Source organism: Mixophyes fleayi, chromosome 1 (assembly GCF_038048845.1).
Source record: "Mixophyes fleayi isolate aMixFle1 chromosome 1, aMixFle1.hap1, whole genome shotgun sequence".
Classification (NCBI taxonomy): Eukaryota; Metazoa; Chordata; class Amphibia; order Anura; family Limnodynastidae; genus Mixophyes; species Mixophyes fleayi.
In genome coordinates, this window is record NC_134402.1 from 146,190,170 (window position 1) to 146,215,901 (window position 25,732).

The following is a 25,732-nucleotide window of genomic DNA, read 5'->3' on the forward strand; positions in this document are numbered from 1 at the left end:
CCCACAGCCCACGGGTGTAGGAAGAGCCCTAGTGCTTTCAGCACTGGGCTGTATATTCCTACAGGGGGGCCCGCTTGTTTTTTTCGGCAGACCCCACTCCCTAGGGAATCGAGCCCAGTGCTGAACATCCTAGGGCTGGTTTGTCATTATGGCAGGGGGACCCCTGCTGTGTGTCCCCCTGCTATAGTGCCACCCAACCTGGGCTGGTTTTCCTAGTGCTGGTTATGTGAAAATTGGGGGAACCCCACACAAATTGTTCCACGATTTTCACTTGACCAGCAGTAGGCTGGCAGCACTAGGGTTAATATTGCTTGGGCGGGGAGACCCCACGCTTTTTCTTTTTCTTTTACTTTTATGTATTTTTAAAAATTTGACAGCTGCCGGACCTCCGGTTCTATAGACAGAGCAGTGTAAAAGTGATGTGTTTACTAATCTCGGGGCTAGATGAGGACAAAACAGGAGAGTTTGCTAAACATGGGAGTGTTTGACATCGCAACAAATCACCAGAGATAACCAGCGATTTTTAAGATCAGAGTAATAATCGCAGTTTAATACATCTGGCGACTTTGGGACTAAAATCGTGGATTATCACCCGGATTTGCCGCTATTTTAAAACTCTGAAAAAATCGGACCTTTATATATTTACCCCCTGGGGGTAAATGTATCATACTCCGGTTTCTTCAAGTCGCTGGAAATCGGCGAGATGACAGCTAAAATTTAAAGCGGCGCTGCTTTGTAAAGGCAAGTTTCCCTTTTACAAGGCAGCGCCACTTTAAATTTTAGCTGTCATCTAGCCGATTTCCGGAGACTTGAGGAAACCGGAGTATGATACATTTACCCCCTGGTCTTAGGTGCTAATCAAGTTACAGCAGACACTGGATCATTATAAGCACTTTGCAGATCACCACCGGAAAAACATCCCTGTACTCCACATTGGGGACAAGGTGTGGCTTTCCACCCGAAATCTTAAACTCAAAGTGCCGTCTATGAAATTCGCACCCTTTTTCCATTACTCAAGTTTTGAAAGCCGTTACCTATAATCTTCAGTTACCCCCTTCTCACTGGGTACATAATTATTTTCATATTTCTCTTCTCAAACCTCTCATTATTAACAAATTCTCCAAGAGATCTTCTCCTTCTTCTCCCGTTAAGACGACTTCAGGTGAAGAGTTTGAAGTTGAACGCATCTTGAAGATACGAACTCTCCGAGGCAGGTCGCAATTCCCAGTCCATTGGAAGGGTGACGGCCCACAGGAGAGATCTTGGGTCAATAGAGAAGATCTTCATGCCCCTCGTCTCCTGGCCCATTTTTTTTTAAAAAAAACAGCCATCAGCTCCGAGAAGAGAGGAGGTGGGTACTGTCAGGCGCCATCCCCCCATTGTCCATAGGTGCTAGGGACGGATGCCTGTACGTCTTTTTGGGCCGCGCTTCCGGGTTCTGCCCCGAGGCTGCGTGCGCATGTGCAACGAGGCTGTGTCCTGTTGCCAGGACGCTCTCCTCCTCAGGTGCATCTGACCGCTGAAATCACTAGTAACCTATCAGAAGTTGGTCACCGCTATAATAGGCACTTCCTTACCTCAGGCTGGTTCCAGAGTATTGGCTCACCAGCTCCAGCGTTCCTGTCTCCAGTTCCCTGTTACTGTTGTTTGGTTCTGACTCCTGGCTTGTTCCTGACTATTCTCTTGCCCTGCGTTTTGGTACTGCTCACCATCTGAATTCTGACCTTTGGCTTGTCTCTGACTATTCTTCTGGATCCTCTCTGTGTACCGCGCCATCATTTGGTATCTGAGCTGGACTGCATGACAATTCCTGTACTTCACCCATTGCACTGGTAAGTAACTTAGAGAACCGCAACCTGCGCACCTCACGCTGCCAATTCCATACCTCCTTGCGGGGGTCCCTAGTGAATACTGGGGATGCGTTAGACTCTGCGTCTCCCTGTTTAGTTGCGCCAATACCAGTCAGTGGCATCTATAGTGTCATTAACGTGACAACAGGTAGTCTTACCTTCACTATACTGTGTTTACTAGCGGTGTCTGGAGCCACCTGTGTCACACTGAGTGACTTCGGGCCTGTCTCGGGAGTGGCTGCTACCTGTGACTGGTTGGACCCGGCAATCACACAATGGACTGTATTATCACTGTTTTACTTGGATACTAGCTTACTGTGCCATTTATCGCCTGTGCCAAGTGTGTCAAGTGTTTCCTGCCATACTGCATTATTCACAACTTGTCTTAGTGACTTATCTATTCTGTCTGGAGCTTCCTGGGAATAAATACACAGAGCACATGAGCATTCGGCACACTGTAAGTTCTATACTTTTGTGTGCGTGCCTGTGTAGTAACATCTAATATTTTTGAAAAAAACTCTGTAAAAAAAAAAAAAAAAATGTTACTCCATGAACGTCACCATAATACAGAATTACAGTAAATTAAATTGAGCGGGTTCTAATATTGAGGGGTTTTACACATGCTATGCAGTATATAGCAGTTTTGACAGTTTTGCCGGAAGAGATTTAAAGCTCAATGCCATAAAGGGTGACATATGATTCCTGAGAAACGGTGATCTGTCCATATGTCACTTTATGTAAAACTGAATAACTCACGGTCTTCTCCCCCCATTTACATTTTTTCCAGCTGATCACTGTCAAGAACAGTTATCATATAGCTCAAGGTATTTGTACAACCCTTTAATGGTGTTTAGTCTAGTAAAGGACATACATACTCTGCTGCCTGTGAAAGCAACTGAATTGGTCTATCATTATTTTAGGTATGTTGTCCAAAAAATGTGATTATTTGAATTAATTTACCAATTGCTGTTACCTGAGACCTGACTGAGACTCAGACTGCCTAATAATAGATCCACCCTGACTTTAGACTAAGTAATGTATTGTTCTAGAAGCCCAGTATCCAAGAATATATGTATTAGGCTAACAGTTAATGTACCTCGCTAGACATTATGGCAACTCTGCTTCAGATTAGTTATGGTAATATAACTTAGAAGGTACAAAATAATCCTTCATGTTCCAAAACATACATGAGACATAGCATAAGACTTGTTCATGTGTCACCATTGGGAGCGAGAATATAGTATTTTTGAATCGCAACACATGCTTTATGATATGTTGCACTTACCCTCATGGAATTAGCTGCAATTAAACTGAACCAGATACAAATATTTATTTGGTAAATTAGTAACAATCTGTGTAGCCTTCTATCCCACCCCATGTCAGTACAATTAGCTTTTTTGTCCATTTTTTAACTACTCCTCTTAATCAATCCTGCCCCGTACAGATGGCAAATATGGAGAAATGAAGCAAAACAACCATTGTAGAAAGGGATGCAGCTACTTTGCAGCTTCTATGGAGCCTGTCTCTCCTGCTAAAGCCCCATGTGTAGATCAGTTTCTTTCATGCTTGGGTGGTGGAAGGGGTCCACTACAATATTTTGCTCTTGGGCTCACAAATTTCTAGTTTAGTCCAGGCATCAGGCTATTCATTCAACACTGGTTAGGCTCTGTCTTTTCATGCTTTGTCAGATTATTACAGTTCCTGTCTTTGCTCCTCATGTTGCTGAGAACAAACTTATCTGTCTTGGAGTTGGGGTGTTTGCATGGGACAAATCCCACTCACCATCCCAAAGACTGGACTGTCCATAATGGAACTAGAAGATCTTCCAGTAGACATGTAATGTTAATAGTGTAGATTATTCAGTATTTGAAATATGTGAATTTCATTAAAATGAAGTTTAACACTATTGTAAGCCATTTTAACTGGATTTAGTGTTGCACCATAATACTGTACTAGTCCAACACTGAAAATCAAAATATCTAACAGGTAAAAAAACACATTTTTAACGTAGAGCATATTTTCACTTTATATCTCTATATGTGAGAGAAAAACTTAGGAACATAAATGACTCTGCATAAAGGTTTTTTATTCTCTGTTTATTTACATTTAATGATAAAGATCAATCTTCCATTGTGTCTATGCTAGCAAGGTGAGATAACATAGTGACCATAAAAACAATAAAACAGCGATAGATGAAACGGGAAACAATATACAAGTAATATTACTACAGATGGTATATGGTTTTTTTTTAGACAAAGTGTGGTGCTGTGTGAATGTGAGTTTGGTGTGTCTGAGTTAATACAGCATGGCATGTGTGTGTTGCAAAATATGCTGAGTGCTGTTTTTCTAAAATAAGCTTGTGTCAATATACTGTACGCAAAGATAAGTGTCATTACAGCTAGCACAAGATAAAATTGTGTTGCACTTCCATATCCAGCATGTTTATTTTTACATTTTTGGCACTGTAAGGTGATGATTTCATTATGTTATAACACAATGCTACAAATTTGCAATTCTGTGGGCTATGCTTGTGTTAGAAAGAAACTGAAAATAATTGATTTTTTATGCACTACATAATTGTTACTTTTCCCTTTGTATGAATGTTGTTCTCTAGGTCAAAGATAAAACTGAAGAACCTTACAAGCATCAAACAATGTCTGTGTTTTCGTCTGGAACACAAAGGCTCAGTACCCAAATAGGTGCAAAGGTAAGGTTTTTAAGGGGAAACTATACACTTTATGTATCACTCAGACTTTCTTTGTTTATGTTTCATGCTTTTTTTTAACTAAATAATTGGGTACTATTTACATACTGGTAGCACAGTAGGTTGACACCTGACTGGTATTTTACTGGTCTGTCGCTAAAAGGGGTCTCAGTGAAAATGTTATAAATATAACACTGTTATAAATATGCCAGAAACATACAATGAAAAGGAACATTGTATTTTTTCTAATGATGATGGCAAGTCTAATCACTGATTCCTGCAAGTGCAGTAAAATGGCATGCTCTTTGGATTGAATGGTGTAAATGATGGGTGGATGCAGATATGTTCCTCGCTGCTTTGGAATAAGCAGGCACATGTGCCATCCAATCTGCAAAAGCAACATTTGTTTCTGCAAGATATTCAAATGATTTTGGGGTGACGATGGCTTGTGCATGATTTTGTGAGGAGCTGCAAGACCTTATAGACACACAAATGGGCCTGAAACTCACTCCAGAGGTGGCAGAAATTGAGGTGCAAATAATGCAGAATGTGTATAAACCAATATAGTGTAAAAATATAAAATATACATTATATAGATATCGTATAATAAAGTATGAATTTATTTGAAGTACAGGTATGGGATCTGTTATTTGGAAATAAGAGAAATAAAACATATGTAAGCAATAGCTGCTGTTTGGTGATAATGTCATCAACACAGGCAAAGTGCTTCCTCCTACAGACACTGACGAGCACAGCTGCACAATTTAATGAGAAGACAAATTTCATGGCAGTGTGGAAAAAGAGATAAGGATATTTTTAGGTATAACTTGGTATATTTTTTCTATGGTGTACAAATCATAGAAAGACCTCTCATGCAGAAAACCTTAAGTGCCAAGCATTCTGGACAATAATAGCATACCTCCTAATATTCCAAAAAATGGGATAAAATGTTCCCACTGCTAACTCACATTGCTAATGCATATTGACATTGATCTTGCTTATTGGGGGACTGAATCTGTATGCAGGGCTGCTCTCAGAAATTATGGGGCCTATTACAAATCAAACAAGCAGGGACAACTTCCTTGTCCTTGATCACCCCCACACCCTTCTGTCCAGTGGACACAGAGGTGTAGTGTGGAGCCATGACACTCAGCCCTCCCCACATGCCCCACAGACTTTCTTACATGCCCCACAGACCTTCCCACATGCCCCTCAGACTTCTGCACATGCCTCATAGACCTCCCCACATGCCCCACAGAACAATTCACATGCCTCACAGACCTTCTCACATGCCCCTCAGACTTTGGTACATGCCCCATAGACCTCTACACGTGCCCATCCGTTGACCCTCAGACCTTCCTATAGGCCCTTTACCAAAGAGAAAGAGAGAGCCTGGTCCTTTGATGAACTGAGATACTAACACATGGGAGTGAGAGATATCTTGTTCATTGCATTGACCTTGTGGAATGTTTTACTGGTATTAACCCCACCAGATCCCACATAACTAACATAAGACTCACACTTAATACCCACCCCTCATTTTAGCAATGTTTAATATTAGATAAAAATAGATTAAAAAATTAAAAATGAACATCCCTCTCAACAATAATACCCATCAGTATGGGCCCCATACTTGGTACCTCCTGTAAAATTGCATGATTTTGAAAATATATAGTAGTGCTACAGATGATTCTGTCATTTTTGTAAATCCTATATAATTGTTTACATTATCATATTAGGTATGGGTATGATATTTTGGCAAACTTGCATATCACTGCATATTTCCATATTTTTGGCTTAAAATAAAATAAGTTAATCGACATTTATCTATTGGATAAGGTATATTTGAGAACAAAATAAAATAAATATTGATGAATTATTTTAATAGGGCAGTCAATGCTTTATATGATTGTGAATATGAAATAATTATTGAGCATTATACTTCCAACTTTAGCAGACTTGTAGTCTATGAAACTGAAACCTAAAAATTAAAGTCGCAGCTTTACATTTAAAATAATATAATAGCCTTTTACTATGTATTATTGAGCGGTTAGTGCCTCCACCTGTATGTATACTACACTTTGGGTAAATAAGTTGCTGGTTATATTTAATCTGATAGATTCACAGCCAAAAATATGTGGTATATAAGTTTAGGCAACCCTAAACTTACATATTTAAAGATGTGGTATATTATATTTTTGATTATAGCCATCATCATCATCATTTATTTATATAGAGCCAACATATTCTGTAGTGCTTTACAATTGGGGACAAACATAGTAAACTAATAAACAAACTGGGTAAAACAGACACAGAGGTGAGACAATGGGAGTTTGACACATGAGGCTAAGGCTAAGTCTACATTTTGCATTGTGGCCCAGCCAAGCTGCAAAGGTAAAAGTGACTCAGGCTAAATGATCCTGTCACACAACAATGTTGGGCAGAGGGTAGTCGTCTTGTGTGAAATTGTGTAACGGGTGGTAATAGGCTAAGGTAGTGAGGTTAAGAGGGTGGTTGAGGAATATTATAAGCTTGTCGGAAGAGGTAGGCTTTCAGAGAATGCTTCAAAGTTTGTAGACCAGAGGAGAGTCTTATTGTACGAGGGAGAGAATTCCATAGAGTGGGTGCAGCACAAAAAAGTCCTGTAACCGAGAATGGGAGGATGTAATGAGGATGGATGAGAGACGCAGATCTTGTGCAGAATGGAGCTGCCGAGTTGGAAGATATTTTGAGACGAGAGGAGATGTATGTTGGTGCAGTTTTGTTGATGGCCTTGTAGGTTAGTAATAGTATTTTATATTGGATTCGGTAGAAAATAGGCAGCCAGTGTAGAGACATACAGAGTGATTCAACAGAGGAATAACGATTTGCAAGGAAAAAAAATTGCAAGTCTTACCGCAGCGTGCAAAATAGATTGTAGGGATTTGAGTCTGTTTTGGGGAAGACCAGTAAGGAGGGAATTGCAATAGTCAATGCGGGAGATGTTAAGTGCATGAATTAAGGTTTTTGCAGTGTCTTGCATGAGATATATGCGAATTCTGGAAATGTTCTTTAGATGTATATAACATGATTTAGATATAGAGTCAATGTGGGGAACAAAGGATAGGTGTGAGTCAAGGATTACACCTAGTCAGCGAGCTTGTGGGATGGGATTTATGGTCATGTTATCAACAGAGATAGAAATGTCAGGTATGCTGTTGTTGGTGGGTGGGAATATTATTAACTCTGCTTTAGAAAGATTACATTTGAGTTGGCGAGAGGACATCCAAGATGATATGGCAGAAAGACAGTCAGTTACACAGGACAACACAGATGTCGAGATATCAGGAGAGGATAGATAAATTTGGGTATCATTCGTATAGAGATGATACTGAAATCCAAAGGAACTTATTGGATTTCCAAGAGAAGCGGTATAGATAGAGAACAGCAGAGGACCTAGCACTGAGCGTTGTGGTACTCCAACTGATAAAGTGTCACGACTAGTATAGCGTACCTGCTATCGTTGGCACTACTCGGAGGAAGGTGCGGAGTCTAACGTGCCCCTGGTGTTCACCAGGGACCCCCGCAAGGAGGTATGGGCTTAGCTGCAGGAAACACGCAGGTCGCGGTCCTTCCACGAGTCAGATAGCGAAGTACGAGAGGAATATCAGACAGGCCGGGTCGGCAACGGTGCGGGCAATGCAGGTACACAAGGAGAATCCGAAGGGGTAGTGAGTCAAGCCGGGTCGATAACGTTCTGACAGCGAGGTACAAAAGGGAGATCCAAAAGGGTAGTAAAGGCAATCCGGGTCACAATGGTCACAGGCAAACGGCAATAAACTGGAGGAAGGAAAGGGTCAGGAAACAGGTAATCACAGGAACACTGTAATCACAATGGAACGCTGGAGGTCAGTAGCTGGCCGGCCGGCGGAAGGGGAAGTGACGCGCTATGCAGACGGGCGGGCGGCCGCCGAGCGGCGCCTGACAGTATGCCCTCCTCTTTCTCCCCTTGTTTGAAGGAATCTCTTGAGTAACTGAGGAGCATGGAGGTCCGGTTTATCCACCCAAGATCTTTCCTCCGGACCAAAGCCCTTCCAGTGCACAAGGAACTGTTGTCGCCCATAGCGAATACGGACATCCAGAATCCGGCTTATCTCAAACTCTGTTCCAGAGGAGGTTTGAACTGGAGGAGGTCGAGATGGAGGTACAAAGAACCTGTTAAGCACCAATGGCTGGAGTAGGGAAACATGAAAAGTATTATGGCATCGTAAAGAAGCAGGTACCTTTAGCTTTACACACACAGGATTAATGACTTGTGAGATGATGTAAGGACCAATAAAACATGGAGCCATTTTCATAGATGGTACTTTGAGTTTTAAATCTTTAGTGGAAAGCCATACTTGATCCCCTACCTTCAATAGAGGAGTAGCTCTTCGGTGGCGATCTGCAAAGGTCTTATGGTGCTGTGATGCTTTTTGCAGAGCTGCTTTGGTTGTGGCCCAAATGAGAGAGAATTCTCGATAGAGTGAGTCCACCGCCAGAACTGAGGAGGAAGAATTTGGAAACGGATCTGGGATAATAGAATGCATCCCATTAACAATAAAGAATGGAGAAAACCCGGTAGACTCATGGACATGGTGATTGTGTGAGAATTCTGCCCAGGGGAGGAATTGTGACCATCTGCTTTGATTATCAGCGGTAAAGCAACGAAGAAAAGTCTCTAAATCCTGGTTGATCCGCTTGGTCTGACCATTAGTCTGGGGGTGATATCCCGATGAGAATTTTAACTCCGTACCCAGTTTTTTACAAAAGGCTCTCCAGAACCGAGAGATGAATTGCACTCCCCTGTCAGAGATAATTTCCTTAGGGCAACCATGAAGTCTGAAGATCTCCTTGATAAATGTGTCGGCTAAGTGCCTGGCCGAAGGTAGATCTGAGAGAGGAATGAAGTGCACCATTTTAGAAAATCGGTCAATGACAACCCAGATGGTATTAAATCCAGAACTGCAGGGAAGGTCAGTAATAAAATCCATGGCTATGCTCTCCCAGGGAGCATCAGGCATAGGCAGGGGTTGGAGCAAACCAGCAGGAAGCTTCCTGGAAGTTTTTTGTTGAGCACAAATGGTACATGCTGCAATAAAGTCCCGTATATCAGCACGTATGGTAGGCCACCAGAAACGACGACAGAGAAGGAATGTGGTCTTCTTTATGCCAGCGTGACCTGCGATACAGGACGAATGGGCCCAACGCAATACCTTGAGACGTAATTGTGGTTCCACAAATGATCGTCTTGTGGGCGGAGCATCCTTCACCGTATTGGTAATAGCAACGATGTTAGAAGGGTCAATAATGCAATGAGGAATCGATGGATTCAGGCGGTCCGTATCATCAAACGAACGAGAAAGGGCGTCTGCCCGCCCATTTTTAGCACCTGGACAGAAGGTAAGAATCATATTGAAGCGGGCAAAGAATGATGCCCAGCGGGCCTGCCGAGGATTCAAACAGCGAGCTTCATGAATGAATGTCAAATTTCGGTGATCTGTAAAGATGGTAACCGGAAATAAGGCTCCCTCTAATAAGTGTCACCATTCCTCTAAAGCTGCTTTAATAGCGAGAAGCTCCTTGTCTCCGATTCCATAATTAATCTCGTTGGGAAGAAATCGTCTGGAGAAGAACCCGCATGGAGAATGGGTACCTGAAGGTGTCTTTTGGAATAACACGGCTCCAATGCCTATTGAAGAGGCGTCTACTTCCACAAAGAAAGGTCGCTGTTGATCCGGCTGAGAGAGAACAGAGGCTGAGGAGAAGGCTTTCTTCAGAGTAGTAAAGGCAGAAACAGCTTCTGGAGACCATATCTTGGGATTGGCAGATCTCCTAGTTAATGCTGTAATTGGAGCAATAATGGAAGAGAAGTCTTGGATGAACTGTCGATAATAATCGGCGAATCCAATGAATCTTTGGATACTTTTAAGACCCTGCGGTTGAGGCCAATTCAAGATGGACGACACCTTGGTGGGATCCATCTGTAACCCAGAGCCAGATACAATAAACCCAAGGAAGGACACTTGGAGAACTTCAAAAACACATTTTTCCAATTTGCAATAGAGATGATATTTGCGCAGTCTTCGTAAGACCTCCCTCACTTGTTCTTGATGAGAACTCAAGTCTTTAGAAAACACTAGAATGTCGTCTAGATAAACGACTACGGAGGTATACAACAGGTCTTGAAAGATGTCATTAACGAAACTCTGGAAGATGGCAGGGGCTTTGCAAAGACCGAAGGGCATTACCAGGTATTCGAAATGACCATCCCTCGTATTGAAGGCGGTCTTCCACTCGTCGCCCTTCTTTATACGAATGAGGTTGTAGGCCCCTCGTAGATCTAATTTGGTAAACACTTGAGCCCCGCTGATCCTGTCAAATAGATCGGAGATAAGAGGTAACGGGTACCGATTCTTGATGGTAATACGATTCAGGGGTCTATAGTCAATGCATGGGCACAGAGACCCATCTTTTTTCTTGACAAAGAAGAATCCAGCCCCAGCAGGAGAGGTAGACTTGCGAATAAAACCACGTTCCAGATTCTCCTTGATATATTGAGACATTGCCAAGGTCTCTGGGCGAGAAAGGGGATAAGTTCGCCCCTTGGGTATAGGTTGATCGGGAAGTAATGTGATGGAGCAATCCCAGGGCCGATGGGGAGGTAATAACTCTGCCTCAGTTTTACTGAATACATCTTGAAAGTCGGCGTATGCAGCTGGAAGGCTAGGTTCCGTAACCGTGATCTGAGCAACAACTTGGGAACCGGGAGTCAGAACACTAGATAGACATCTATGATGACATCCTGTACCCCAACGGGTAACCTGAGCTTGATCCCAATCCATCTGCGGAGAGTGTCTTCATAGCCATGGAAGCCCCAAGATAATGGGATTGATGGATTTTGGCAACACCAATAACTGAATCATCTCGCTATGGAGGGCTCCTACCATTAACCGAATAGGTGAGGTGATGAAGGAGATGGAGCCACTGCTGACACGGTTCCCATCCACTGCCATTAATGATAGTGATTGAGGCAAGGGGAGAGTTGGAATTCGAAGCCCAGCAACGAGAGTGGCCGAAATGAGGTTCCCGGAGGAGCCGGAATCCACAAAGGCCGTGGTGGAGAAGGGACCTCTAGAGGTGCTCAGGGTGACTGCCATAAGTAGCTCAGGGGTGTTTTTTGAGTAGGGAGCAACTGTGGATACTCCTAAACCGGCCTCCCTGCTACCGTTTAGGAGGACGGGTTTCCCGGTCTCTTAGGACAGACCTTGAGAACATGTCCGGAATAGCCACAGTAAAGGCAAAGACGCTGCCTGAAGCGCCTCTCTCTTTCTTCTGGGGATAAACGGGAACGTCCTACTTGCATGGGTTCATCCATAGGCAAAACTGGGTTTTGAAATTGAGGAGCCAGACGAGAAACCACCCGCTTAGAGACAGGACGTTCCTGGGTGCGTTCTTGATAGCGTAGGTCAACTTTAATACATAGCGCAATTAGGGTATCCAGATTAGAGGGAAGATCCCGAGAAATTAGTTCGTCCTTAATGCGGTCGATTAGACCTTGCCAAAAAGTTGCGACCAGCGCCTCGTTGTTCCATTTCAGCTCTGACGCTAAGGTCCGGAACTGGATGGCATATTGCCCGACAGATAGGTTGCCTTGACGCAGGTTCAGCAAGCTGGTGGCAGCAGAGGCTACTCTCCCAGGGTCATCGAAGACTCTCCTGAAAGCTTCAATAAAGGAGCCGGAGTTATTAAGAAGAGGGTCTCCATTCTCCCACAAAGGTGAAGCCCAGGCTAGTGCTTGACCACTCAGGAGGGAGATGCTGTTCTACTCGCTGAGCCAAATGGATAAGAAGGTCCCGGGCTGAGGATTCACCAGTTCCTTCGGTAGACATCGCCAGAGTTTACTGTCACGACTAGTATAGCGTACCTGCTATCGTTGGCACTACTCGGAGGAAGGTGCGGAGTCTAACGTGCCCCTGGTGTTCACCAGGGACCCCCGCAAGGAGGTATGGGCTTAGCTGCAGGAAACACGCAGGTCGCGGTCCTTCCACGAGTCAGATAGCGAAGTACGAGAGGAATGTCAGACAGGCCGGGTCGGCAACGGTGCGGGCAATGCAGGTACACAAGGAGAATCCGAAGGGGTAGTGAGTCAAGCCGGGTCGATAACGTTCTGACAGCGAGGTACAAAAGGGAGATCCAAAAGGGTAGTAAAGGCAATCCAGGTCACAATGGTCACAGGCAAACGGCAATAAACTGGAGGGAGAAAAGGGTCAGGAAACAGGTAATCACAGGAACACTGGAACGCTGGAGGACAGGAAAGGACCTGAAACTCTGGCACAGGAAGTGGGGTCAGAGAGGCTTAAATAGTGCTGCTAGCCAATGCCCTCAGCACTAGTAGTGCTGTCATACTCCAGCGCCGTAGCGCTAGTCATACTTTAGCGCCGTAGCGCTATCTTCATGCAGCGTCCCGTTGCCTAGTAACGGGAACGCTTCCAAGTCAGTAGCTGGCCGGCCGGCGGAAGGGGAAGTGACGCGTCTGGTTGCCTAGCAACCAGACGCGCTATGCAGATGGGCGGGCTGCCGCCGAGCGGCGCCTGACATTAAGGAAGCAGAACACAGGTGGCCCCAGAGAAATTACCAATGAAAGAGCGATTAGAGCTGTAGGATGAGAACCAGGATAGAACAGTGTCTTGAAGACCTAGGGATTGTAGCGCTTGTATGAGAAGAGTGGTCAACGGTGTCAAATGCAGCCGAGAGATCCAGGAGAATTAGGAGAGAGTAATGGCGTTCAGTTTTAGCAGTGATCAGATCATTGACAACCTTAGTCAACGCAGTCTCTGTGGAGTGTTGAGAACGAAAGCTAGACTGAAGAGGATCCAACAGGTTGTTTGCGGAAAGAAAGCGTGTGAGGCGAGTGTAGGCAAGTCTCTCTAGAAGCTTGGAGGGGCATGGGAGCTGAGAGATGGGACGATAATTTGAGAGAGAGTTTGGGTTGGAATCTTGTTTATTCAGAATAGGAATAATCACTGCGTGCTTGTATAGTGATGGAAAGATGCCAGTTGAGAGTGAGAGATTACAGATTTTAGTTAGAGGTGAAATGAGCACAGGAGACGGGATCTACCAATTTGCGACGGAATGGGATCAAGAGGACAGGAGGTAGAGTAGGAAGATAAGAAGAGAGTAGAAATTTCCTCTTCATTTGTGGGGTCAAATGAAGAGAGGGTGTCAGAGGGTAGTGGGAAGTAATTGAGCTGATTGCTTGTCGAGGAAGAGGATACCATTTCTAGTCTGATCTTATCAATCTTGTCCTTGAAGTAGGAAACAAGATCCTGGGCACTGATAGTAGATGGAGGGTTCGGGGTGGGAGGATTGAGAAGAGATTTAAATGTATTGAAAAGGCATTTAGGGTTAGAAGCCTCAGCATAGATAATAGATTGGAAGTAAGTTTGTTTTGCAGTGTCCAGAGAATTTCGATAGAAGCGGTAGACAGAAGTATATGTGAAGAAGTCATTAGTGGTGCGAGATTTACGGCAGTGACATTCTGCTTTACGGGAACGTTTTTAAAGATTTTGTGTTGCTTTAGAGTGCCACGGTTGACATCGAAGTTGACCTGTAGTATGTAGTGTCGCTGGAGCCACTTGATCAAGGGCCGTTGCTAAGGTTTGGTGAAAATGAGGTACTGCCATCTCAGGGGATGAGAATCTAGAGATAGGGGTGAGAAGGTGTTGGAGAGAGGTGGAAAATTGTTGAAGATCAATAGAATTCAGATTTCTGCGGGTATGAGGAGGCTTGGTAGAGTTAGACAGTAGAGAGGTTAGAGCAGTGGGGGTGATTGTGTAGCTGATCAGGTGATGACCCGAGAGGGGAAAGGGTGTGTTAAGAAAATTAGAAACTGAGCATAGTCTAGAGAAAACAAGATCAAGGCAGTGGCCATCCTGATGATTCAATCCACTGGGAGAGGTCAAGTGAGGAGGTTAGAGAGAGTAGTACGGAAGCAGCTTTGGAAAGTGGGTTATCAATGGGGATGTTCAAATCACCCATGATGATGGTGGGGATGTCTGAAGATAAGAAGTGAGGGAGCAATGCAGAGAAATCCTCAATAAATTGTTGGTGTGCTCCAGGGAGACGATAGATCACTGCAACACTTAGAGAGAATGGATTAAAAATACGAATAGCATGTACTTCAAAGGATGTGAACATGAGTGATGGGACATTTGGTAGAACTGTGAATGTGCACTGTGGGGAGAGAAGTAGTCCAACCCCACCTCCTTGTCTGCCTTCAGGTCTGGAGGTGTGGGTGAGATGGAGGCCACCATATGAAAGTGCTGCAGGTGAGGCAGTGTCTGATTGTATGAGCCATGTTTCTGTTATTGACAGAAGGTTGAGGTTTTTTGAGAGGACGAGATCATGTACAGAGGCAAGTTTGTTGCAAACAGAGCGTGCATTCCAAAGAGCACATTTAAAGGACTTTGGAAGAGAGGGGAGACAGGTGATGTGTTTGAGGTTTGCTATAGAGTGGTCGTGCTCTGATGTATGTGTGTGTGAGGAGTGTGGGGGACCTGGATTAGGTGATATATCACCAGCTAATAGAAGCAGAGAGAAAGATAGGTAAGGGGATTGTAAGATGTGTGACTTTTTATTTTCTTGCGACAGGTGGAGGTTGTACTTGTTAGACATAATAAATAGGACAACAGTTCATGGGTGTTCACTAGAGGTGAGTGGAGTAATGAAGAAGCAATGTGAACAAACGTTTGTGTTGGTGGAGGGGTGAAAGATGACACAGTCCTAAAGATAATGCCATGAAAAGAGACCAAGAAAAGCAATTTGTTAAACATTGTGATAAAAGGAGTAAAAGCAAAAAATTTAGGGGATTTTAAAGAATTACCTATTTGCAGTGTTCCATATAGATAGACAAGTAATGCAGAAATAGGCTGTGGCAGATGTAGCTTATTCCTGGAAGTAAAATCAAGTCCAATGTAGTCCAATGTTTGTCTAATTGTGCATTTTCTTACACTTTGTGAGAAAACCCACTTAGTGTAGAAAACACATACGGCTCACTCCACATACGTCACCCCATAGATTGAAGCTAAGATGTAGTTAGGCTAATTTAGCAAAACACTACAGCTGTGCTAGAGATAAATTTAAACAATAAAATACAACAAGGCGCATTGGGCAAAACAATGTGACCGAATAATTCTCCAATCCTTCAATGTGTATATATATAAATTCAATATTATGTTGTATATTCTTTCCTATCCCTTATATTTTCTAAAATGAGATAATGAGGTACATATGATACTGTAGTAAATTTAACATAGAAGGCTAATGAACCGAATGAGTAGTCCACAATGTCCATAGACAAATAAAGTCACTCCTTTTAAATCCAGAGATGGAATATTCTTAGTGGATATTATGAAAGTGGATGTGGTACAGCAAAACCTTCTTTTCTTTCATAATATCTCCAAACGATTGAATAGACCATGGTTGTCCAACCCGCGGCCCAGCATGCCTGTAAATGTGGCCCAGCAGGAGTTTTGGTTGTGGCAAAGGGGCAGCGCTGAAAAAAAAATATCCTGCAATAAAAATAAAAAAATAAAATACTTACCTTGCGGTCACGTCAGCTGGCGTTTCCGGCTCCCTCCCTGGTCCTCTCCTCCGTGTGGCGCTCGCAGTGAATGTCGGGGGTGACGTCATCACACCCGACATTCATTGCGTAGCGCAGCACAGAGGAGTCACCCGCGCGAACTATCAGCAGCAGTGAAAGATTATACAGTATCTTATTGTTGTTACTCTGAATTTGGACTTTCTGCACCATGCAATTATGAACTAGCTGTGTTCTCTCTACACTATCTAATATAAATATCAAGAGAGGATTGTATTTTTAATATTTTAAACCATTTTAAATGTGCAGTGCTGAGTAGGGTGAAAATATTACCCACTGTTACCCTCATCGAAGGCTGCTCCATGAGCCATTTTTCCCGCCACCCTATCTTTAAATCCCTGTAGATTTCTATTAGTCCTCCTGATGCTACCTATATCGGTGACCATTTCAAACTGGTCAATAAAAAAAATGATTCATGGGTGCAGAAAGAGAGGAAAAAAAAGTTTTTGGCATTTAATTCCCCGAACCCCACTAAGGGACAGCTGCAGGTAAGTTAAAGTGTAGCTGGTAATGAGACTACTGCTTTAATCATGATTCTGCAACAGGTTTCCTAACTCTTACGAACTTCATTTCCAAGTAAGTTTAATATGTTAACTATGTTTTCTATGTTTTTTTCGTTGATCAGCTATCGTTAGGGTTAGTGTATTTTATATGCGGCCCAAACCAACTCGTCGTCTTCCAATGTGGCTCAGGGAAGCTAAACGGTTGGACACCCCTGGAATAGACAAAATAGGACGCAAATAAAAGGATACTGGATTAGTAATTAGACTTATATTTAAATTTTGTATCACAATTCTGCGTCCAACGATACCAAACTTAACCGTGTGTTGACTAATGTTTACTCTAATCACCACCACACGTGTTAATCATAACAAAGGGAACTGAATCACTTACATAGCAAAAAAGCAGTCCACTTGTGGATACAATTTCCAAACCGAGTTCTCTTAGAAAATCATTACCCGATCATGTCATATGGAAAGGGAAAGATATAGAAAGAGAATCTGGCGTAATATCTTCAGGATTTATTTCTCATATTATACATAAAAATCGCAATATAAAAACATCTTTCAATACAAGATCCCAACTTAAAACAACTGATGTCACTTGACAGCGGTGTTACACAAGCCGGAGGAGAGTGACCTGTACAGCGGTGATTACCTGGTACTTTTCGAACTACACGCTGATTTTTCATTCCCATCCGGTACGAGTCCATCAGTTGTTTTAAGTTGGGATCTTGTATTGAAAGAGATGTTTTTATGTTGCGATTTTTATGTATAATATGAGAAATAAATCCTGAAGATATTACGCCAGATTCTCTTTCTATATCTTTCCCTTTCCATATGACATGATCGGGTAATGATTTTCTAAGAGAACTCGGTTTGGAAATTGTATCCACAAGTGGACTGCTTTTTTGCTATGTAAGTGATTCAGTTCCCTTTGTTATGATTAACACGTGTGGTGGTGATTAGAGTAAACATTAGTCAACACACGGTTAAGTTTGGTATCGTTGGACGTAGAATTGTGATACAAAGTTTAAATATAAGTCTAATTACTAATCCAGTATCCTTTTATTTGCGTCCTATTTTGTCTATTCAATCGTTTGGAGATATTATAAAAGAAAAGAAGGTTTTGCTGTACGACATCCACTTTGATAATATCCACTAAGAATATTCCATCTCTGGATTTAAAAGGAGTGACTTTATTTGTCTATGGACATTGTGGACTACTCTTTCGGTTCATTAGCCTTCTATGTTAAATTTACTACAGTATCATATGTACCTCATTATCTCATTTTAGAAAATATAAGGGATAGGAAAGAATATACAACATAATATTGAATTCATATATATACATTGAAGGATTGGAGAATTATTCGGTCACATTGTTTTGCCCAATGCGCCTTGTTGTATTATAATTTAACTGTCTCTGCTTGAAGTAAAATCTTAGTATGAATATCTCTAAATCTAATTATTTTTTCTGTTTAGAGAAAGGGAATCTGCTGTAGTTCAGTTATATAAGCATCTATAGGCAAATTACACACACTGTTTACTACTGGACTGTGGGTTGATACACTTATCTCTCACAACTGACACATTCCTGGCACACAGACTCTCATCCTTGTGGTCAGAGGTTTCTCTATAGCTTATCCTCCTTTTGTATCGATCACTATCTTTTTAGTCTGTCACAATACACAATATATCATTTCATATACTTTATTGCTAAATTCACTTCAATGTTCCTCTTCCTCACCTCTCACATGTCCTCCCCCTTCTATCTTGTTCTGTTCCAGTGAACTGTTTCACTCTTTCTTGCTCCCTGTCACTTGACCATTATTCATTTTTAGTTTCTAATCATACTCCACTCCTTTCTGCTCTTTATCTCAACACAGTCCTCGTGCACACTAATTTCAAATGTGAACACTGTTTTTCTATATTAGTGTATAACATTATTTTAACAATTTCAGCAACACTATTAAATACTTATTTAAAAAACAATGTTGAATACTAGATAAAAAAATGTTGAAAAATAAATAAATTTTCATTAGTTATCAACATCCTGAGATGTTAATAGCAGAACAGTTATTGTGGTAGCACATGTGCCACAGCCATACTTGTTAAATAGACTTCCTCATGCAAACCAGCGTTACCTCCACTCCTGCACTTCACAGTTCTCACTGTTATGCAGCAGTAAGGAGTGCTGAGAGAGGTGACATGTAGCAGGGTGGTGGCGATAGAGAGATAAGCTATGTCCTTGCTAATCACTGATAAGTCACTTCTGGATTGTCTTAAATAAGATTACACCATGCATTGGTAAAGAGTAGCTAGGGAGGTTCACGTCCACACAAAACCAATTCAGGTATCAGAGTATTTCTTGATATTTGCCCTATCAATATCAACATTTTACCATGACCAAATTTTAATTAGAAGAAACAAAGCGATTTTTATATAGTGCATACAATTTTTCTGCAGTGCTTTTGGTGGCTAAAACATGGGGATACACTACAACTTGTTCAAGGTAACAAAAAGTTAACACTAAGGGGCATATTCAATTCTCGGCAGAAACGCCTGAAAATCCTGCGGTCCGCGCACTATTACCGTAACGGTAATAGTGCGTGGAAAAACAGTTAATACGGTAATTTTGTCGCTGGATTTCTGCGAGCTGACATCCAGCTTACTATTACCGTATTAACGGTAATATTTTTAACGCTGCGGGACTTTCGCAGAATTGAATACGCCCCTAAGATTGAAATGAGAACTCCAACCAGTTATTAAGTTACAAAAGGTGTCCTTATACATTGCTGTAATCCAGAGAAGCTCAATCCTAGGCCAAAGAGCTTACCAGCACGTCATGTTTTCAGGATTTGTCTGTAGAAACCGGGGGGATAATTACTGACTCAGAAAAATAGGTTAGCTCACCTATGTATGATTAAAGAAATCCTGAAAACATGAACTGTTGGTAGCTCTTGAGGACTGAATTTGAAAACCTCTGCTGTCCTCCTTCTCCTTTAGTACTTATATCCGATGGTCAAAATAGCTCCCCCATTTCCAGTCCATGTAGACGTACATTTGTACTTAATTATTTAGAAGTTACAGACAGAAAAGTTAAATAAATGAATGTTCATTATATTAGCTTAAATCTATTACGCACTTATGCAGTTATAATGCAGATCACACGATTCACGACAGTTTGGTCAGATATTGCAAGAGCGTGTACGCTCCCATGATATGTATTATCGTACCAAAACACATTGCATCTGTTGAATTGGTTTTCTAAACTTCCTAAAAATCTATAGAATGATGTTGGGCAAATGGGGAAGTGTGTATGCTTTCACAGCCAGTAGCTGCGGTGGTAGTCAACATATCGGTGCAATGCTGACTACCTCAACAACACTTACCCCGACATGATGACAATGAAGGGCTCTTTGCCGATGAGGATCGATGACGATTGTTGTGGGAAACGACTGGAACCAATCCCTATGAAGCAACTATCCGTTGCGACTTCATGACGTCACTTACATGCACAACGCTGTTATCGCTGCTAAGTGGGTAATGTAAGTATGCGCCCATGTAGAATGTACTTTACAAAGCATTGTACATTCTACATGGGTGCATGTAGTGCGTCATTATAACGTACCCCACCCCAGCAACTGCACTGTGTCACAATCTTTTCAGCAGATGGATATGAGAGCTGAAGAAATAATCTACATCCTCTGCAGACTTCCTCTGTGACTTCTCTGATTTGCACAGGACATTACAGCTAGGCAATTATTTTAATTCCCTCATGTGTTGCTATTTTATTCTTAAATCCCAGTTTTTGCCAAATTATTTTTCTTCCTCTCCTATAATCATGGCATTAATTTTAGGACTATATCATCGTTCACCCTTCCTGCAACACACACCACTGTCCACATTGCCCCTTCATTATTTCACTTACCTCTAGTGAACACTCATGAACTGTTGTCCTATTTAAAGTCAATAGTTATAACAACCTCACCCTGTCGCCAGAAACTAAAAGAACACACATCTTACAATCCCATCTTTCTTCCTCCCTGCTTCTATTAGCTGGTGATACATCACCAAATCCAGATCCCCCTCACTTCTCCCACACACATATATCTGAATCCAGCAAACTATAAACGCATCCTCTGTCTCCCCTTTCTTCCAAAGTCCTTTAAATGTGCCCTTTGCAATGCATGCTCTGTTTGTAACAAACTTACCTCCATACATGACCTCTTCCTTTCAAATAACCTGAACCTTATGGCAATAATAAAATGATGGCTCACGTATTCGGACACTGCCTCACCTTTCACATGGTGGCCTCCATTTCACCCATACCCGCAGACCTGGAGGCAGACAAGGAGGTGGGGTTGGACTACATCTCTCCCCACTGTGCACATTCACAGCTCTACCAAATGTCCCCTCACTCACGTTCACATTTTGTGAAGTACATACTGTTATGATTTTTTAATCCATTCTCTATGCATGTTGCTGTGATCTATCGCCCCCCCTGGACTACTCCAACAATTTCTTGAACACTTCTCTGCATGGCATCATCATGGGTGATATTGAAATACCTATTGCTAATCCACGTTCCACTGCTGCTTCAAAACCACTCTCTCTAACCTTGTCACTTGACCTCTTCCGGTATATTGAATCTGCTACTCATCAGGATGGCCACTTAATCTTGTTTTCTCTAGACTATGCTCAATTTCCTTAACACTCCTTTCTCCCTCTCAGATCACCTTATTACTTGCTCACTCCTAGTTCTTTAACCTCCCTGTCCAACTCAAACTCAATCTTTCAAAAATGTAATTAATAATAGACAATAGAAGCTTCTTGCCTGACATTTCTATTTCTGTTGACAACATGAACATAAATCTCACCCGCAAGCTTGCTGCCTAGGTGTAATCCTTGACTCGCAAGTATCCTTTGTTACCCACATCAACTCTATATTTACATCATGCTGCATACATCTAAAAAACATTTCCAGAATACACACATATCTCACACATTACACTACAAAAACTTTATTTCATGCACTCATCATCTCCCGCATCGACTATTGTAATTCCTTCCGTACTGGTCTTCCCAAAATCAGATTCGAGCCCCTACAATCTATTTTTCATGCAGCATATAGATTGATTTTTCATGCAAATTATTCTTCCTCTGCTGAGCCACTCTGTCATCTACATTGGTTGCCTGATTTTCAACAAATCCAAAATAAAATTCTTCTACTAACATACAAGGCCATCAACAAAATTGCATCAACATACATCTCCTCACTTGTCTCAAAATATCTCCCAACTTGACACCTCCGTTCTGCACAAGATCTGCGTCTCCTTTCCACTCTCATCACATCCTCCCATTCTTGGTTACAGGACTTTGTTCGGACTACACCCACTTTGTGGAATTCCCTCCCTCGCACAATAAGACTTTCCTCTAGTCTTCAAACCTTCAAGCATTCTCTGGAAACCCACCTCTTCAGACAAGCTTATAATATTCCTCAACCACCCTATTACCACCCTCTACACAGCTAACACAAGACAGCAATCCTCTGACCAACATAGTTGTGTGACTGAACATACAGCCCACTAAATATGTTTTAACTTTTGCATTCTAGCTGGACAAATATGCAATATGATGCAGCACTTACCCTTGTGTATCAGACCATTGTCCTATAGATTGTAAGCTTGTGAGCAGGGTCCTCTTACCGCTATGTATTACCTAGTATTGTTTGATTACTGTTTGTTGCCAATTGTAAAGTGGTACAGAATCTGCTGGCGCTATATAAATAAATGTTGATGATACTGATAATGAAGGTTAAGCATGAATCGACATCAGGACTTTCAATTGTTGGGGAAATCGTTACAGAAATTGCATCTAAAGTAAGATTGCATAGGAGTGTGCCCATCTTAAGTCTGTGTTTATTAACTCCAGTTCTCGCACATCCTCTGCAGTTAATCTGCTTTCCACAGACAGTAATCCTGAAAACATGAGCTGTTGGGGGGGGTGTGAGGATTGGAGTTACAAAACACTGGCTGAAGTAAAAAAACTTTTCACTCTTATTTTACTCTACAACTAAACAAATCAAAATGTACATCCAAGAAAATACATTACTCTGAAAAAATAATAAAATAAATATGGCTAAAATTATCTCCAGCGCAGACATATGCAACAGTTGATAACAATTCTTTGAACTGGCCCGAAGCTAACCGTAGCTTTACAAGTTAATCCTATTTAGACTTTTTCAGAAGAATCAGAAATGACATTTTAGTTCTACTTCTATAAACTCATTTTAATTGTTCTACTTTTCCCGAAGGAACAATTATTCATCTTAAAAATGCTAGGCATTGCAGATTGTTTTCTGTTGGCATGTTATGTAATTCTTTCAACATGTTTTATTATAAATAAATGAAAGGTAATATACAAATCTGCAAGCTATATAAATATAAGCCTCTGACATCGGTACTTTTAGTTTCATATGTAAATTTAAAATTTGAAAATAATTTGGTTGTTTTTTCTTTATTTTCTAACTATTTTATTTATAAAAAAAAAATTACATTTTGTTTCAACAAATGTCCTCTTATGCATATAAGTTACAGCATGCACACTATAAATGCTAATAAAAGAAGAGGGTGGAGAGAGTGATGTAAAACAAAACTCAAAAATTGTCAGACAATCACATAATGTAGACTTGTTAAATATGCAAATCTCAGCACCTGATTTAGAGTAGGTAGTGAATGCATTTGCAACGCATAAAAATCTGCTTTGCTGTACTCTGCGTGCACAAAAAATACACGAGACGGAGTACATTTGACAGTTCAGTACAGTAAAGGCATGCTCATGCTCCCTGCAAATACTTCCTTGCTAGGCTTGGACATATTTCAAGATATAACTCTTAGGAGATATATCTTTTGCCCATCCCAATGGTATGGTGTAAAGGTACATGCTGATAGCCTGGGCTCGTTAGTTAATGCAAGGGGACAATGAGCCTAGGCTTCCTATGCAAAAGTGGCACCAGGCTTTGCCAGTATGGGCTGGCCCAGTTACAGCAGACATCATAGGGTCCCCCTGCCATAATGTGAAACAGTTGCACCTGACCAAATTCTGAAGAAATCAAGCATGCATCCCACCAGAACCAACCAGCTTCTGCTGAATAGCACTAAGGCTCTCCTTGGCATCCCTTGGGCAGCTTGTGCCAGGGTAATAGTAATAGTAAATAAAAAATATAATAAACCTTGGCTAGGGTACCACAGGCCTCTCATCACTAAATTTTGTTTTTAAATTCTGCTATCGACCTGGAGGCCAGGTAGCTTGTAGCCCATATATATATATGCCCCTCTTCTTCTCGCCAGCCCTTCTCACATTGATGATAGCTTCAACTTACCTTAAGATGTAACTTCTCCACATGATACCCTACCCCTAGGAAGCCTTGAATGTCATCTCTCCATGGTCATCTGAATATAGGAGTCAGAGATGGTGTATGGAATGTGTGGAATGTTCAATAGCTATATATTCTTATGCTGACTGTTACAGATATTTACAGACATCAATGATTAGGATGCCAACCATATGCTGTTCAATTTCCCTCCTTCCCTATTTTATTTATGTACCCCCCCCCCAATCCTCTAATACCTGCTGAAAATTTAAAGGATTTTTTTTTTTTAAATAGACTTAAAAATATTGTGGAACTGCATGTTTCAGCAAGCCCTGGCAGCCATTGATTGGTTGACCCACTGATTTCAACTACAATAGTTGAAATCAAAGGAAAAAACCCCATAGACACCAATTTTAAAACATTTTTTATTTAAATAACTTTAAACTCCTAATTTACGTTTTCATTAAACTCAGAAATGCAATGGCAGTATTATTTTTTTACTGAAGTAGTCAAAATGAAAATTAAATACCATAGTGATTGCTGAACAGAATGCCTTGTGGAATTGCAATGCTGAATAAAATTGAACTGTATTGACCTAGAGAGTCAAAATCTGCTCAACAGATCACAATGGTTTTCCCACACTCGCTGCTTCTAATTGGCTGAACGGTATTAACTCAACAAGCCACTTGAGCTCTGTTTCATTAAGCGTCTTTAGTATGTGGAGCCTGTTATTATTTCCATTTGGACTATTTCAGTCAAGAAGATGAAAGAACTTGACTAAAGGTAAAACAAGGGTTTTAGGGATACAGGGGATGGTGGAGTTTATGTATATAAAAATGCTTATAAAACAGTGTTTGTCTATTTTCCCCCAATTTCAAGTATTGTGGAACTGCATGTTCCAGCAGGCCCTGGCTGCTATAGGACCATTGATTTCAATGGAATGTCTACATGTAGAGCATATGCTGGAAATCCTTTTAAAATGAATGGGCCATTGAAATATGATATTTATAGAGCGTCATTGGTTAAATCCATTTTTTTATTTTGAACAAAACCTTTTTATTGGGTTTTGAAGAGACAAAGTAGTAGCATACAACAAATCAACGGATACATGGGTGCTGAATTAGATAACAGAAAAACATTTGGGAAGGACATATGTATATAGGATATACTTCTATGCCGGATTTAGGGGGAGACATACAATGTATAGGAGAGAGAAGGGTATGAGAGGGGAAGGATCCTCAGGTAAGGAAAGAAAACGGTGGAGAGAGGTGATGGTAAGCAGCAACAACTCGCTAATGTTGCAAAGTTTGGGGTGGGTGTTTAGCAAATGGGATTAAGTAGCAATCCATTTTTTTTAAGCAACTGAAAATCATTTGAGAGTTTGGACAATGAATTCTTAATTTTTGGGTGAATATTTTTGATCCATTTAAAAGTAGTGAAAAAAACCTGAATGTATTTGGATGTCCAGAGAATCATCTAGTCACTCCTGGAGGGTAAACAGATAGTAATGGCCACAATTGCTCTATGGGGGGTATTCAATTGTTGCTGTTAACACGCTCAAACGAGCGCTCTAAAAATATTAGCGTTAATATGGTAATTACTCGCTAAATTTCATCTCGC

The 25,732-nt window shown here is 41.5% G+C and overlaps 1 protein-coding gene across 1 annotated transcript in view; it reads left to right on the forward strand.

The window, feature by feature from the left end:
- The window catches only part of STPG2 (sperm tail PG-rich repeat containing 2), a 629,437-nt gene that overhangs the window by 215,029 nt on the left and 388,676 nt on the right, over positions 1-25,732 (forward strand). The window contains exon 10 of the mRNA XM_075201509.1: positions 4,465-4,557. Coding sequence (XP_075057610.1) covers positions 4,465-4,557 — 93 coding nt within the window. The remainder of the gene's footprint in view (positions 1-4,464; positions 4,558-25,732) is intronic.